At 53.2% G+C, this 13,330-nt stretch overlaps 1 protein-coding gene across 1 annotated transcript in view; it reads left to right on the plus strand.

Moving 5' to 3' along the window:
* Positions 1-8: 8 nt before the first annotated feature.
* nhsl1a (NHS-like 1a) overlaps positions 9-13,330 on the plus strand; it is an 18,468-nt gene continuing 5,146 nt past the window's right edge. Inside the window, exons 1-10 of the mRNA XM_067260963.1 lie at positions 9-810; positions 5,796-5,939; positions 8,830-8,960; positions 9,865-10,090; positions 10,240-10,371; positions 10,524-10,954; positions 11,156-11,937; positions 11,987-12,319; positions 12,437-12,551; positions 13,092-13,267. Coding sequence (XP_067117064.1) covers positions 9-810; positions 5,796-5,939; positions 8,830-8,960; positions 9,865-10,090; positions 10,240-10,371; positions 10,524-10,954; positions 11,156-11,937; positions 11,987-12,319; positions 12,437-12,551; positions 13,092-13,267 — 3,272 coding nt within the window. The remainder of the gene's footprint in view (positions 811-5,795; positions 5,940-8,829; positions 8,961-9,864; positions 10,091-10,239; positions 10,372-10,523; positions 10,955-11,155; positions 11,938-11,986; positions 12,320-12,436; positions 12,552-13,091; positions 13,268-13,330) is intronic.

Raw genomic sequence — 13,330 nt, forward strand, 5'->3', positions numbered from 1 at the left:
TGACGAGGATGATCTCCTATGTGGACTGCCTTTCTGCCGAGCCGGTGGGTGTCAGCAGAAAGTGCTGGAAGGGTGCGTACAGCGAGGATGAGGACGAACTCCTTCCTCGTAAGATGGTCGCGCTGCAGCCCAAGACGGAGGGCAGTCTGAGACGCCGGCTCCTCACCTCCAAGATCCACCAGCAGCAGGATGTCCTCTGGGCCCCCAGGCCCCTGGCCGAGGGGCCCCAGCACGACAAACCCTCCCAGGGGCTCTTTACCCACCCGTACCCCGGGCCCCAGCCCAAGGGCAGCCCACCAGGTCTTCTGCTCCACCACAGACAGAAGCTCTCCCTCAACCTGGGCTCCAAGCCCCAACCTGGATACTTCTCCATGAACCAGCATCGACGGACCAGCTACTCTCCCACAACCCCTGAGCCTCAACATGGGTACTCCTTCTGCCCTCCACCCCCTGGTGCTCCAGACTACCTCTACCAGGGGTCCTACCCCAAGCAGGCTCCATCCCATCCCATGCAGGACTCCCATGACCCAAACCAGGGGCCCTACAACCCCTTGCAAGGCCCCTACAACCCCAACCAGGGGCCCTACAACCCCTTGCAAGGCCCCTACAACCCCAACCAGGCCTCCTACAACCCCATTCAAGCTCCGTACAACCCTAACCCAAGGCTGCCCGGCAGACACAAGGCCAGCCACTGCTCTCTGAGGCTCCAGAAGACCCAGTGCTGCTTCCCTCTCCAGTGGCGCAGATCTACACAGAGCCCCTTAGCGACCACGCCACTCCTCCAGAGAGACTCAGACGGGGACTGGAGAGGTAGAGCTCGGAACTCTGGGTAGTGTAGTTTCTGAGGCAGGAATAATTTAAGAACACACACACGTGAAAAGGTGTCTTTACAGGTTTTAAGTGGGGTTATTGAAAGGAGGTGCCTCGGAGCGTGTGTGTGTGTGTGTGTGTGTTTGACTAGCAGACCGTGTGTGCAGGCTTTGGGACTGTTATTATGTGATTTTGTGGTTTCCTTTGGTATTACGAGTGTTTAGCAGATACCTTGAGGCCCTGAGCTGTGCTATTCCTGTGTGTGGAAAGGTGTTATGGCTTGTTGTCTTGGCGTCCTCATGTGGGTTTCCATGGCCCAGAGCCATGGGTGTTAGCAGACAGTGTGTGTGTATGTGTGTCACATCCTGGAAGATAACGCTCAGCTCTTCTGGCATGTCGGAGGGCTCCAGATTAAGTTTGTCCGTGGTCATCCCCCTTTGGCCCTTAAAGGCCCAGGATAGCCCTGTTCATCCCAGGATAGCCCTGTTCATCCCAGGATAGCCCTGTTCATCCCAGGATAGCCCTGTTCCTCCCAGGATAGCCTGGCAAGTTTAGCTGATGTGTGTTATATATTCCTACGCCTCTTTCTGCTGCTCTGTACTTCTCTGGAGGAGAGGCTTCTGGGTCAGTCTAGATGACACAGTGACACTCCTTTACATCTCTCTGTGTCTCTCTCTTACTCTAGATCTGTACCTGTATCTCGCTCCTTCTGGAGGTTTCAGTCCATCGACATCATCTAGTGCTGCCCTTTTGAAGATAGTTAGAGGGGCAGGGATGAGGGACAAGGGCTTCGCCTGTGTGTTTCTGGGAGTGTTAAGTCTTAAGGATTACACACAGATTTCCCCTTAAATCTCATTTTGGTAACAATGCAAATCAACCATATGTGTGCAATGATAGGCTAGGTTATTTCACACGCAAACATTTACTCACTTTTCTCTCTCTCTCTCTCTCTCTCTCTCTCTCTCTCTCTCTCTCTCTCTCTCTCTCTCTCTCTCTCTCTCTCTCTCTCTCTCTCTCTCTCTCTCTCTCTCTCTCTCTCTCTCTCACACACACATACACACAAACACACTTACTGAGGGGATTTAAGAGTGCAGCCGACTGTCGATAGGGAGCAAGGCTTAAACATAACTAATTCTGCTTAATAAGTTAATGAGAAACCGGATTTAGGCTCCAACAGCTGCTACCTGTCAGCCCAGCAGGCTGCTAGGCTAGGTTAGGCTAACCCAGGTGACCTAAAAAATCCTACAGAAAACTGCTAACGAAGCTAGCTTGCTAGCTAAGTTCATTATTCTGTTGTTAGTGGATAATAACACAGCGCAACCTGCGAATATGCAAAAACATGTCTCGCTATGCACATTAGCATGCATGTCAGTGGGTGTAAACTAAGTTTGTGTCTGGTGGCTTGAAAAAAAAAAATGAATAAGAAAAAGAAATCTAGAAACGGTAATAATTTTTCTGCAACTGCGACGAGGCTGATTCATGCGATAACTAGGCCTACGAGTAGTAATTATGTTCTGCCCGTGAAAAAGACAAAGCACTTCCCCAGTATTATTGGATCTGTCCCAGTTTAAAGCCGACATATTACACTGGCACTGTTCCACATGGACGTGGATTTACAGCCCATTTAAACAGCGGCTCTGTCCTAGTTCTAGGAAGTGGAACACTTCAGCAAGCCAAGACTTCAGGGTGAGATGGAGTAGTCATGTGTGATGGGATCATTAAAGGGTGTTTGGCTTACACACTGTGCTCACTGTGCAGCTCACAACCATACAAAGAGAAGGCCAGCAAGAAATGTGATACAGAAAGAAAAACACAGAGAGGGAGGGAGAGAGAGAGAGAGAGAGAGAGAGGGAGAGAGAGAGAGAGAGAGAGAGAGAGAGAGGGAGAGAGAGAGAGAGAGGGAGAGAGAGAGAGAGAGAGAGAGAGAGAGAGAGAGCGCGAGAGAGGGGAGAGAGGGGGAGGGAGAGAGAGAGGGAGAGAGAGAAAAAAACTGTGAAAGCGGCATCGATAAAGGGAGGGGTTAAGAGAATAATGTAGTGTGTGTGTGTCCTTGATCACCTGAGCACTGCACACATGCAACGCTGAACCATGTTGGATCCCTGCCAACAATAAAACAGGAAAGTGTGCGTGTGCATGTGTGTGTGCGTGTGTGTGCGAGTGTGTTTGAGTGTGTGTGAGTGTGTGTGTGCATGTGAGTGTGCCAGATGTCCCCAGTCAGGACCGTTTCCACTGCAGAATAATTTGATCAGAGCCACTGCAGACTTGTCTCCCATCTAAACCTTTTTAACTCCCCTCCTCTCCTCTCCTCTCCCCACCCCACACCACCCCTCCACTCCTACTGTCCAGTCTGATTGCAAGAGCAAAGTCTGACAAGGAGCAGATTGCCTGCTCTCACAACAATCATACAGTAATCAATTATCAAACTGCTTTCATCTGGTCACATTTTCAAAAAGAAGTGGGGGATTTTGGTTGCTGTGGGGATGGAGAGTGCGTCCGCCCCTCCAGACCTGATTGTCTCCATGGCGATGAGACAAGCAATGTACTTAATGCATAGCATCCATCATTGACCATCGAGATGAGCACAAAAGTGGAGGCGGAGGGAGAGAGAGAAGAGAGCGAAAGAGGAAGGGAGAGATGAGGAGAGGTAGGAGAGAAGGTGCAGAGAAGAGGGTGGAGTGAGTGGAGGGAGGGAAGAGGAACTGGAGAAGAGGACAGGTGGAAAGGTGAAGAGCTTGCAATTAAAGAGAGGCGCAGTAGGTAAAGAATTTACTGTGTTGGCACATTTCCAAAAGCATTAGAGGGAACATTTTGCTTCCCTAAGCTACATAGAGGAGGCATGTGTGTGTGCACGTGTGTGAGTTTGTACGTGTGAGAGTATGCGTGAGTATGTGTGAGAGTTTGTGCTCATGTATGGGAAGGGGTGAGGTTGGTGGGTTAGCCCAGAGAAAGAGAAAAGAGAGAGGGAGAGAAGGAGGAGTGCAGTGGTGCAGGCAGGGCTGTGAGACTGGGCTTCATCTCTTTCTCTCCTTTGCTCTCTCCTTTGTGTGCCTGCTCATCTCTCCTCCTCTCCTCCTCTCCTCCTCTCCTCCTCTCCTCCTCTCCTCCTCTCCTCTCTCCTCTGTGTGCCTGCTCATCTCTCCTCCTCTCCTTCTCTCCTCTCTCCTCTGTGTGCCTGCTCATCTCTCCTCCTCTCCTCCTCTCCTCTCTCCTCTGTGTGCCTGCTCATCTCTCCTCCTCTCTCCTCTGTGTGCCTGCTCATCTCTCCTCCTCTCCTCCTCTCCTCTCTCCTCTGTGTGCCTGCACATCTCTCCTCCTCTCTCCTCTGTGTGCCTGCTCATCTCTCCTCCTGTCCTCATCCTCCCGTTCTGCCACGCCTCTGCCAGACGAGCCATCGCCGGGACTGTGTGTGTGTGTGTGTGAGAGAGTGGAGAGCGGAGAGAGAGAGAGAGAGTTGTGTGTGTGAGGAGCCTTTATCATTCAGCCTAAGAGATGGTACTGATCAGCACTGCGATCAAATCAGTCCTCAAGTACTTCAACAGGACGAGAGGTAAGAAGTTGACCACCGTTCCAGTCTTGGAGAGTGTACTGCAGTCTTTGTGACAGGCTAGGACAGTGTACTCCAGTCTCTGTGACTGGATGGAAGAGTGTGGTGCTGTCTCTGTAGGACAGCTGTGTCTGTGACAGGCTGTGAGTGGGGTGCTGTGTCTGTAGGGTCTCTGTAGGGTCTCTGTAGGACAGCTGTATCTGTGACAGGCTGTGAGTGCGGTGCTGTGTCTGTAGGGGACAGGGAGAGCGCTGTCCTCTGATTCCTGCTGAAGGGTACAGTCCGATGCTCCTGTCTCCCGGCACGAGAGAGTAGTCAGCCCCAGGCTGCTACTGCTGCTTCTATGTTGCTCTATATCTGCCTGTGTGAGACGACTGTACTGGGGCTCTCATTCATCTGTACGCAGCCGTACATAACGAATGCTGAGGGAATCTACAGGATAGAAGTCAGATGTAGAACAGCTCTGGGGAACATGATTTATTCCAGAGGGATGTTATCGTAGTGTCTGGCTTCTCGCCTGCCGGCAGTGTCTCTGTGTGGTGTGGAGCAGGGAGTTGGAGAAGCATCACCTTGCCTCATTGAGACTGTAACCACAGCAGCTGGACCAGAGGAGAGACCCACCCTGATTAGCTCTCTATTGATTATGTCCGCTAAATGATGTGTGTGTGTGTGGTGATGACCTCCAGGTGTACAGACTTCTAAGTACCGTTGGAGTTGCACGTGCGCTTTGAACTCTGTTTGATCATCAAGGGGCACTTTGCTTAGTTAGTCTCTGATATTCTGTTGTTTCATCTTATGGGTGTATGCTTTGTACAGCATCTGTTCAAAGGCAGATCAGAAAGATGTGTGTGCGTGTGTGTGTGTGGAGGCATGACCGTGCTCTTGTGTGTGTGACTGTCATGTGTGTGTGTGTGTGTGTGTGTTTTTCCGCAAGGAGAGAAGTGTGTATGCACACGTCCCCTGTGTTCAGTGCAGTGTTTCTGAAGGGCACCTTGGGTTGTATTGAGAGAGAGAGGGAAACAGTGTGTGTGTGTGTGTGTGTGAGAGAGTCTATTTCAAAACTAGTTCACTGGTCCAGTACTTTTCTAATCTCTTTGGTTATTGCTGCTGCTATCACAGCTTTCTATACTGTAACCTTAATGCAACCTCGGATTAGGACTCTCAATACCCCAATCCCTTTCATTGCTAATCACAAGACTACATACACACACAGAGCAACCAGAATCCAGAGAATGAGCGATATAGTCATTTGTACACTTTTGTAATGTGTGTGTACATATAGTACATTATGAGTCTGAATATAATGTATGTTAATAATCTGACTATCCCCCTTTTTGTGTGCCTTTCATTTTCTCTTTCCGTTTCTCTTTCTTTGTCTCTCTCCCTCTTTTCTCTCTCTCTGTCTTTCTGTCTCTGCCTCTTTCTCTTCGTCTCTCTCCAGCGGTAAGTGTGGATGAGGACAGCAAGTGGTCTGTTCACTACACTACCCAGAAGCCTCAGCAGGAGAGAGTCTTCCTATCAGAGACACGCCCCTCCTGTGTGAACGACCTCCCATCCAGGGTCAACCTCCACAATGTCCTCTTAGGTAAGAGCTATCAGTGAACACATACATCTCTTCTCTCTCTACTCTCAATTTCTCCCCTCTCCTCTCCCCTCTCCTCTCCTCTCTCCTCCCTCCTTTCTTGTCTCTCGTCCCAACCCTCATGACCCTGCTGTCAGAGGAACAGCCAAACAGGGGGATGTGTGTGTGTGTGTGTGTTTTGGGTCCCCTAGCGGCACCTGCTAGGTGTGTTCTGACAGGTAGCAGCAGGAACAGCAGGTGGCTGGAAGACATGTCCTCTACCTGTATGTTTGTGCGTGTGGTCTGTGTGTGTGTGTGTGTGTGTGTGTGTATGGACTGGTGAGTTGCCATACAGTATTGATTGTCTAAAGCCAACTATGGCTTGTTATCAAAAGAGAGACGCGTGGAAGTGGATCCTGGAGTGATGTGGCCTCAGGTGAGGTGAGGTGTGGTGTGAGGTGTAACGCACACGCACACACACACTCAGAGTCATAAGCTCCTTCTGCTCCAGGATTTAAAGTGTTCTTTTGTCAGCAGCACGTGATCAGCAGACTGCACACTGAACACACACTGACCAAACACTGACCACACACTGACCAAACACTGACCACACACTGACCAAACACTGACCACACACTGAACACACACTGACCACACACTGAACACACACTGACCACACACTGAACACACACCGAACACACACTGAACACACACTGACCACACACCGAACACACATTGACTACACACTGAACACACACTGACCACACACCGAACACACATTGACCACACACTGAACACACACTGACCACACACCGAAACACACATTGACCACACACCGAACACACACTGAACACACACTGACCACACACCGAACACACATTGACCACACACTGAACACACACTGACCACACACCGAACACACATTGACCACACACCGAACACACACTGAACACACACTGACCAAACACTGACCACACACTGAACACACACTGACCACACACTGAACACACACCGAACACACACTGAACACACACTGACCACACACCGAACACACACTGACCACACACCGAACACACACTGACCACACACTGACCACACACTGACCACACACTGACCACACACTGAACACACACTGACCACACACTGAACACACACTGACCACACACTGAACACACACTGAACACACACTGACCAAACACTGACCAAACACTGACCACACACCGAACACACACTGACCACACACTGATCACACACTGACCAAACACTGACCACACACTGACCACACACCGAACACACACTGACCACACACTGATCACACACTGACCAAACACTGACCACACACTGACCACACACTGAACACACACTGACCAAACACTGACCACACACTGAACACACACTGACCAAATACTGAACACACACACCCTCACACACACACATTTGGGAACACCGCTCGAATATAGATACACAGATCTACATTAGTGAGCCATTGTAACACACAAATAGGATTTTGAACGCAAAGTCCTTTATCTACATAATGACTGTTCAATTATGAGTTGTTTTCAGTCATCTTTGTCCTTCATGCTACCCTCTCTCACTCCCACTCTCCCCTCTCCCTTCCTCTCTCCTCTCTCCCTTCCTCTCTCCTCTCTCCCTTCATCTCTCATCCCCCACTCTCCCTCTGTCTCTCCCTCTCTATTACCCCACTCTCCTTTTCTCCCTCCCTCTCTCCTCCTCTCCCTCTGTGTGAGTAATGTTGAATGTAGGTCAGTCCTCTCTGACTTCTGGAGTTTCTCTGGTTTCTGGTTTCTCTCCTGGGGGTGAATACATCACTGTCTGAGATCTTGATTTGCTGCTTTACTGGCTGCGTAACTCTGTCTGCCAGAGAGTGGGTATGCGTCTGTGTGTGTGTGTGTGTGTGTGTGTGTGTGTGTGTGTGAAAGAGAGAGAAAGAGAGAGAGAGAAATTGAGGATCTGAAATATAGTATACACAAATATAGTTTGTGTGTGAGAGAAAAAGAGAGCATGTGTGAAGAGAGAGAGAGAGAGAGAGAGAGAGAGAGAGAGAGAGAGAGAGAGAGAGAGAGAGAGAGAGAGAGAGAGAGAGAGAGAGAAAGAAAGAAAGAAGAAAGAAAGAAAGAAAGAAAGAAAGAAAGAGAGAAATTGAGCATCTGAAATATAGTAGTTTGTGTGTGAGAGAAAAAGAGAGCATGTGTGAAGAGAGAGAGACAGAAAGAGAGATACAGAAAGAGAGAGTGTGACAGTGTGACAGTGAAAGACAGTGTGTGACAGAGAAAAATAGAGATTTTCTCCTGATGTCAGCACCTGCAGTACGTGAGTGCTGCAGGGAAGATGAGCTAATTATCACCCAATCAGCTTGCGGCATAGTGAAGGACTGGAGAGGCGAGTGGAGGGGAGAGGACAGGGGAGAAAAACAGAGAAGAAAAAGGTTGAAAGGAGGAAGGGAGAGAAGGACAGAGGGAGGGACATTACAGGAGAGTCAGAGTCAGCTGCTTAGGGGCTGCAGACCCCCCAAACGCCCCCCACATGCCCCCCCCACACACACACAGCACTCCCCCCCCAGCCCTCGCCCCCCTCCCCACTAGCACAGTCACACTGCAGACTGTCAGCACTGCAGACGCAGGCATGTACGTGTTCACACAATGTCACGCATGCACACACTCACTCACACACACACACACACACGCACAACTGACTATGCATATTCACCATATCTGGATTGTTTAATCGCACTGTTAACATGAAGGATCATTTGGGGGGTTAAAACACACCTGGTGTCTGGTTTGAGAATACGGCGGTTAGGATTTGTGCTGAATGGATCTTTCTGTCATTGTAATGCGCAAAGTAATCATGCTGCTTTCTCATCTCTTTGTGTGTGTGTGTGTGTGTATTCCAGAATGTGACAGACTCAGTAAAACTGGGTATGGCAGCATGCAGTACTTCCCCCAGAGTCCCGCCCCCTCCTGTGCCAGCCTACCAGAGAGTTCCCTGCATGACCCACACAGGAAGAACAGAGGACGCAAAAAGGTTGGTAGAAGGAACACACACACACCCACACACCCACACACACACACACCCACACACACATATGCGCACACGGGCATGCACTCACACAGACAAACAGACAGACAGACAGACAGACAGATTGAACTCAAGTTCACTGACCAACTAGTTGAGTACCACTAGCCCAGAGTTGGGATACACTGCCACCCTGTGGCCAGATGGTAAAATTACAACCAAAGTCCAACCACTCCATGTAAAACCATAAATCAACCATTTGCATGTATTTCTCTCTCTCTCTCTCTCTCTCTCTCTCTCTCTCTCTCTCTCTCTCTCTCTCTCTCTCTCTCTCTCTCTCTCTCTCTCTCTCTCTCTCTTCTCTCTCTCTCTCTCTCTCTCTCTCTCTCTCTCTCTCTCTCTCTCTCTCTCTCTCTCTCTCTCTCTCTCTCGTTCTCCGTCCTTGTCATTCTTTTCTCTCTTGCCCTGAATGTCTTCACCTCATGTGCATTGTCTTTTTTTGTTTATTTTTCCTTCATTATCTGGCTCCTTTCCTCCTCTTCTTTTCCCCCTCGTCCTCTCAGAGTAACAGACTGTTGGACTGCCTGTCTCAATCATGCTTCTCTGTCTGCTGTCAGTTCAGACCCTGGAGGAGAAAGGTACCTCACAGCAGGCTTAGCCTGAGCTAGCGTTGTGACAGAGCAGCCTCGTAGACCAGCTATAGATGGTTGTCCGCCTTTGCTAGCATATCATTTAGCCCCGTGCCAGTGTGCCTGACTTGGAGTTTGACAGTGTGTTGGTTATTGACATACTATTGTCTCTCTCTTTCGCTGTCACTGTCTCTCTCTCTCTCTCTCTCTCTCTCTCTCTCTCTCTCTCTCTCTCTCTCTCTCTCTCTCTCTCTCTCTCCTCTCTCTCTCTCTCTGTCTCCTAGTCTTCCGTCTCTCTGGCGGAGGACGAGGGGTTTGTGTACGCCACCAGCCCCCCCGTGCTGCACGGCGCAGTGAGCTGCGATGACATCATGACCAATGGCTACGAGGCGCCCGAGACCGAAGAGGAAGAGGAGTGGATCAAGCCCCCCCCCCTTCCCACCCCTGAGGAGAAGATGAGACTTCAGGCCCAGGCCATACCAGCTGACATAGTCGCCATCAATATCACAGGTAACGGTCCATACCAGCTGAGAAAGTCGCTATCAACATCACAGGCTCATTATCACAACTGACCTTGTCACCATCTGTTTCTCATTCCCCTGTGTGCGTTTGTTTGCGTTTGTGTGTGTTTGTGATGCGTTTGTGATGCGTTTCCGCAGGCGAGAGCTTTGAACGGCAGGCTAGTTTCCGTCGTGCGATAGGCTACTCGGACACTCTGACCCGACGCCCACGCAAGCTCACACGCCGTCAAACGATCACAGGGATCCCCAACGACGTCATCAGGGAACTGGGTACGGCACTGGAACCGACTGTCTGGTCGCTGGTTTAGTCAGTCTGTCTGCCATATGCAGGATGCTGCTGTTTAGAGACATGGAAAACTCTTGACATGATTGGCTGTTTATATGGTTTCTACTGCTTATGTGACCTCCCCTCCTCTCTGTAGGATCTAAGGCAGAGCCAGAAGCAGACCAGGCTGGTTCTGTGGTTCTGCCAGGGCAGTACTCCACTGTCGGCCGGGCTGGCACCGTCAACTCAGCCTCGCCCTGCTCCGCCCGCCCCAGACCCAGGCCCTGGAGGAGGGGGGGGAGGAAGGAGGAGGAGAGCAGGGAGGAGGGCAGGAGGAGGGCTCCGTCCTCGGGCAGACGCATCAGGGCTCAGAGGGGGCAGGGCATCTCCAGTCTGATGGCCTCCCTCACCCCCACCCTCACCCCCAACCCCAGCATCACGCGCTCCCCCTCCCCGCCCTCCTCCCCCTGCTCCCAAGAGGAGGCGGGCGGCCCTCACGGCTTCTACAGCCCTGGCGCCCTGAGCTCTGACTCCAGCTATCACAGCGCCCCCTCCAGGTTGCTCAGCGCCAGTTCGTCCTGCTCTCAGGTGTGTGCATTGAAGCCAAAGACAGGCTTTGTAAACGACAAGAGCTGTTCATGTTTCACATGAACTCACATTAACACCTGGTGAATCAACTTAATGGATTCGCCAGATGTATGCCTTGATTGAATGCCCTAGAGAGAACCGTATATGCAGTGTTGATTGTAAATTGTGTATTTGAGTTCCTCTTTCTCTCCCTCCACACAGGAGCCACAGGGGTTCCCAAGTGACCTCCAGCCCCTGCTGCCATATGACCCCTCAGCTTGCGTCTTCCCAGGAAGTCCTCTCTCCACCTCCCCCTCCTCCCCCCTCAGTGGGGGTCACCCAGCCAGCCCCAGCCTGCATTCCGGGTGGTCCTACCCCAGCGACAGACCCCTAAGTGGGGCAACATCCAGCCATGCAGCCCCTTTCCCCCATTCTCCCTCCTCCTCCTCGTCCCTTGCTTACCCCTACATGAACCCAGAGTCGAGGTCGAGCTGCAGATCCCTGGACGACCACCAGGAGCCAGAGGGCAGCGGCTGTGGATCCCACTTCTACAACCTAATACCAAGTCCACGTACCCGGAGCCACAGCACCATGTCTGGGGAGAGCTGGAGCTACGAGCCCCTGTCCCCCAGCCCCGGCAGCCCCAGTCAGACCAGGGAGGGCTGGAGCAGCTGCGGCCGGAGCCAAAGCTCCTCGGCTGGGGATAACTGGAGCTTTAAGCCCCTCCTGTCCCCCGGCCGGGCCTCCGTCTCCCACACCGACTGCAGCTCCCTGTGCTCGGAAGACAGCTCCCGCTCCTCGCCCTGCACCTCCTCCTGCTCCTCCTCCCTCTCGCGCCCCGGCTCCAGTCTGAGCCGGAGCATCTCCCTGAGGAAGGCCAAGAAACCTCCGCCGCCGCCGACCCGCTTTGACTCCTTGAAGCGCAAACCTGGACGAGGGAAGCCTGCCCGCCACGCCAGCTCCTACAGCCCCAGCCTGCAGCACCGGGCCCTGCCGCCCCCCCAGCCTGGCCTCCCCAGCCGAGAAATTTGAGGACCCCTGGGTCCCCCGCAGTTGCAGCCAGAGCAGCGAGGGCGGGAAGAGGGAGGGGGAGATGGGGGTCTCTACCTTCCTGCCTGACCCAGCGAGTCAGCCGCCAGGCTGTTCTGAGCCTCCATACACCCAGTTCCCCCACTACCCTCTGGGGCGCACCACCCACCCTGGACCAGGCAGGGGTGTGGGAGACCTGGCCCTGGGCCCAGAGGCGCCTCCCTCCTTCCCCCCGATGACTGCAACCTCCCCAGGCAGGGTGTTGCGCCTGGCCTCCCCCTCCAGTGGCTACTCCAGCCAGTCCAACACACCCACCCCTGGGACACCCGTCTCCTCCCCCCTCACACCCTCATCCCCCCTCACACCCTCGTCCCCTCTCACACCCAACACTGGTGCTCCTGCCTCCTTCTTCTCCCACACCTCCTCCTCCTTGTCCTCCCTCCCTGCCACCTCCTCCCTCCCCCGGACGTATGGGGGGGGCAAAGCCAAGCCCCGGGTCCCTGAGAGGAAGTCCTCCCTGCTGTCTTCCCTCTCCTCCTCCTTCTCCTCCACCTCCTCCCTCTCCTCCTGCACCTCCTCGGAGTCCTCGGCCAGATACGCCCCCCTCCCTCCACCACCACCCCTTCCCACCTCAACCCCTCTCCCCTCTATCCCTCCAGCACAGCCATCTCTTGACCCTCCTCCCCTCCCCCAACTGTCTCTCCCCCCCTCCTCCTCCCCTCCCCCAATCATGCCCCCTTCCTCCTCCTCCCCTCCCCCAACTGTCTCTCCCCCCTCCTCCTCCCCTCCCCCAATCATGCCCCCTTCCTCCTCCTCCCCTCCCCCAACTGTCTCTCCCCCCCTCCTCCTCCCCCTCCCCCAATCATGCCCCCTTCCTCTTCCTCCCCTCCCTCATTCATTTCTCCCCCTTCCTCCTCTCACCCAGCCATCTCTCCCCCCTCCTCCTCCTCTCACCCAGCCATCTCTCCCCCCTCCTCCTCCTCTCACCCAGCCATCTCTCCCCCCTCCTCCTCCTCCTCTCACCCAGCCATCTCTCCCCCCTCCTCCTCCTCCTCTCACCCAGCCATATTTTCCCGTTCCTCCTCCCCTAGTCCAGACATATCTCCCCTTCCATTCTCCTCTCCCCCAGACATCTTTCCCCACATGCCCTCAACCCCAGGCACCTGTCCTCCCCTCCCCCCGCCCCCCTCCTCCGCCCTACTCCTACACCCCCCTCCCCCCGCCCCCCTCCCCCCGCCCCCCTCCTCCGCCCTACTCCTACGCCATGTCGGCAGCCATCATTCCTGTCAACGAGGGGACATCGTCGTCAGGTTTTTCAGAGCTGTCTATCGACAGGCTGCCTCCTCTTCCACCTGTGGCCCAAGCTGA

Source organism: Osmerus mordax, chromosome 22 (assembly GCF_038355195.1).
Source record: "Osmerus mordax isolate fOsmMor3 chromosome 22, fOsmMor3.pri, whole genome shotgun sequence".
Classification (NCBI taxonomy): domain Eukaryota; kingdom Metazoa; phylum Chordata; class Actinopteri; order Osmeriformes; family Osmeridae; genus Osmerus; species Osmerus mordax.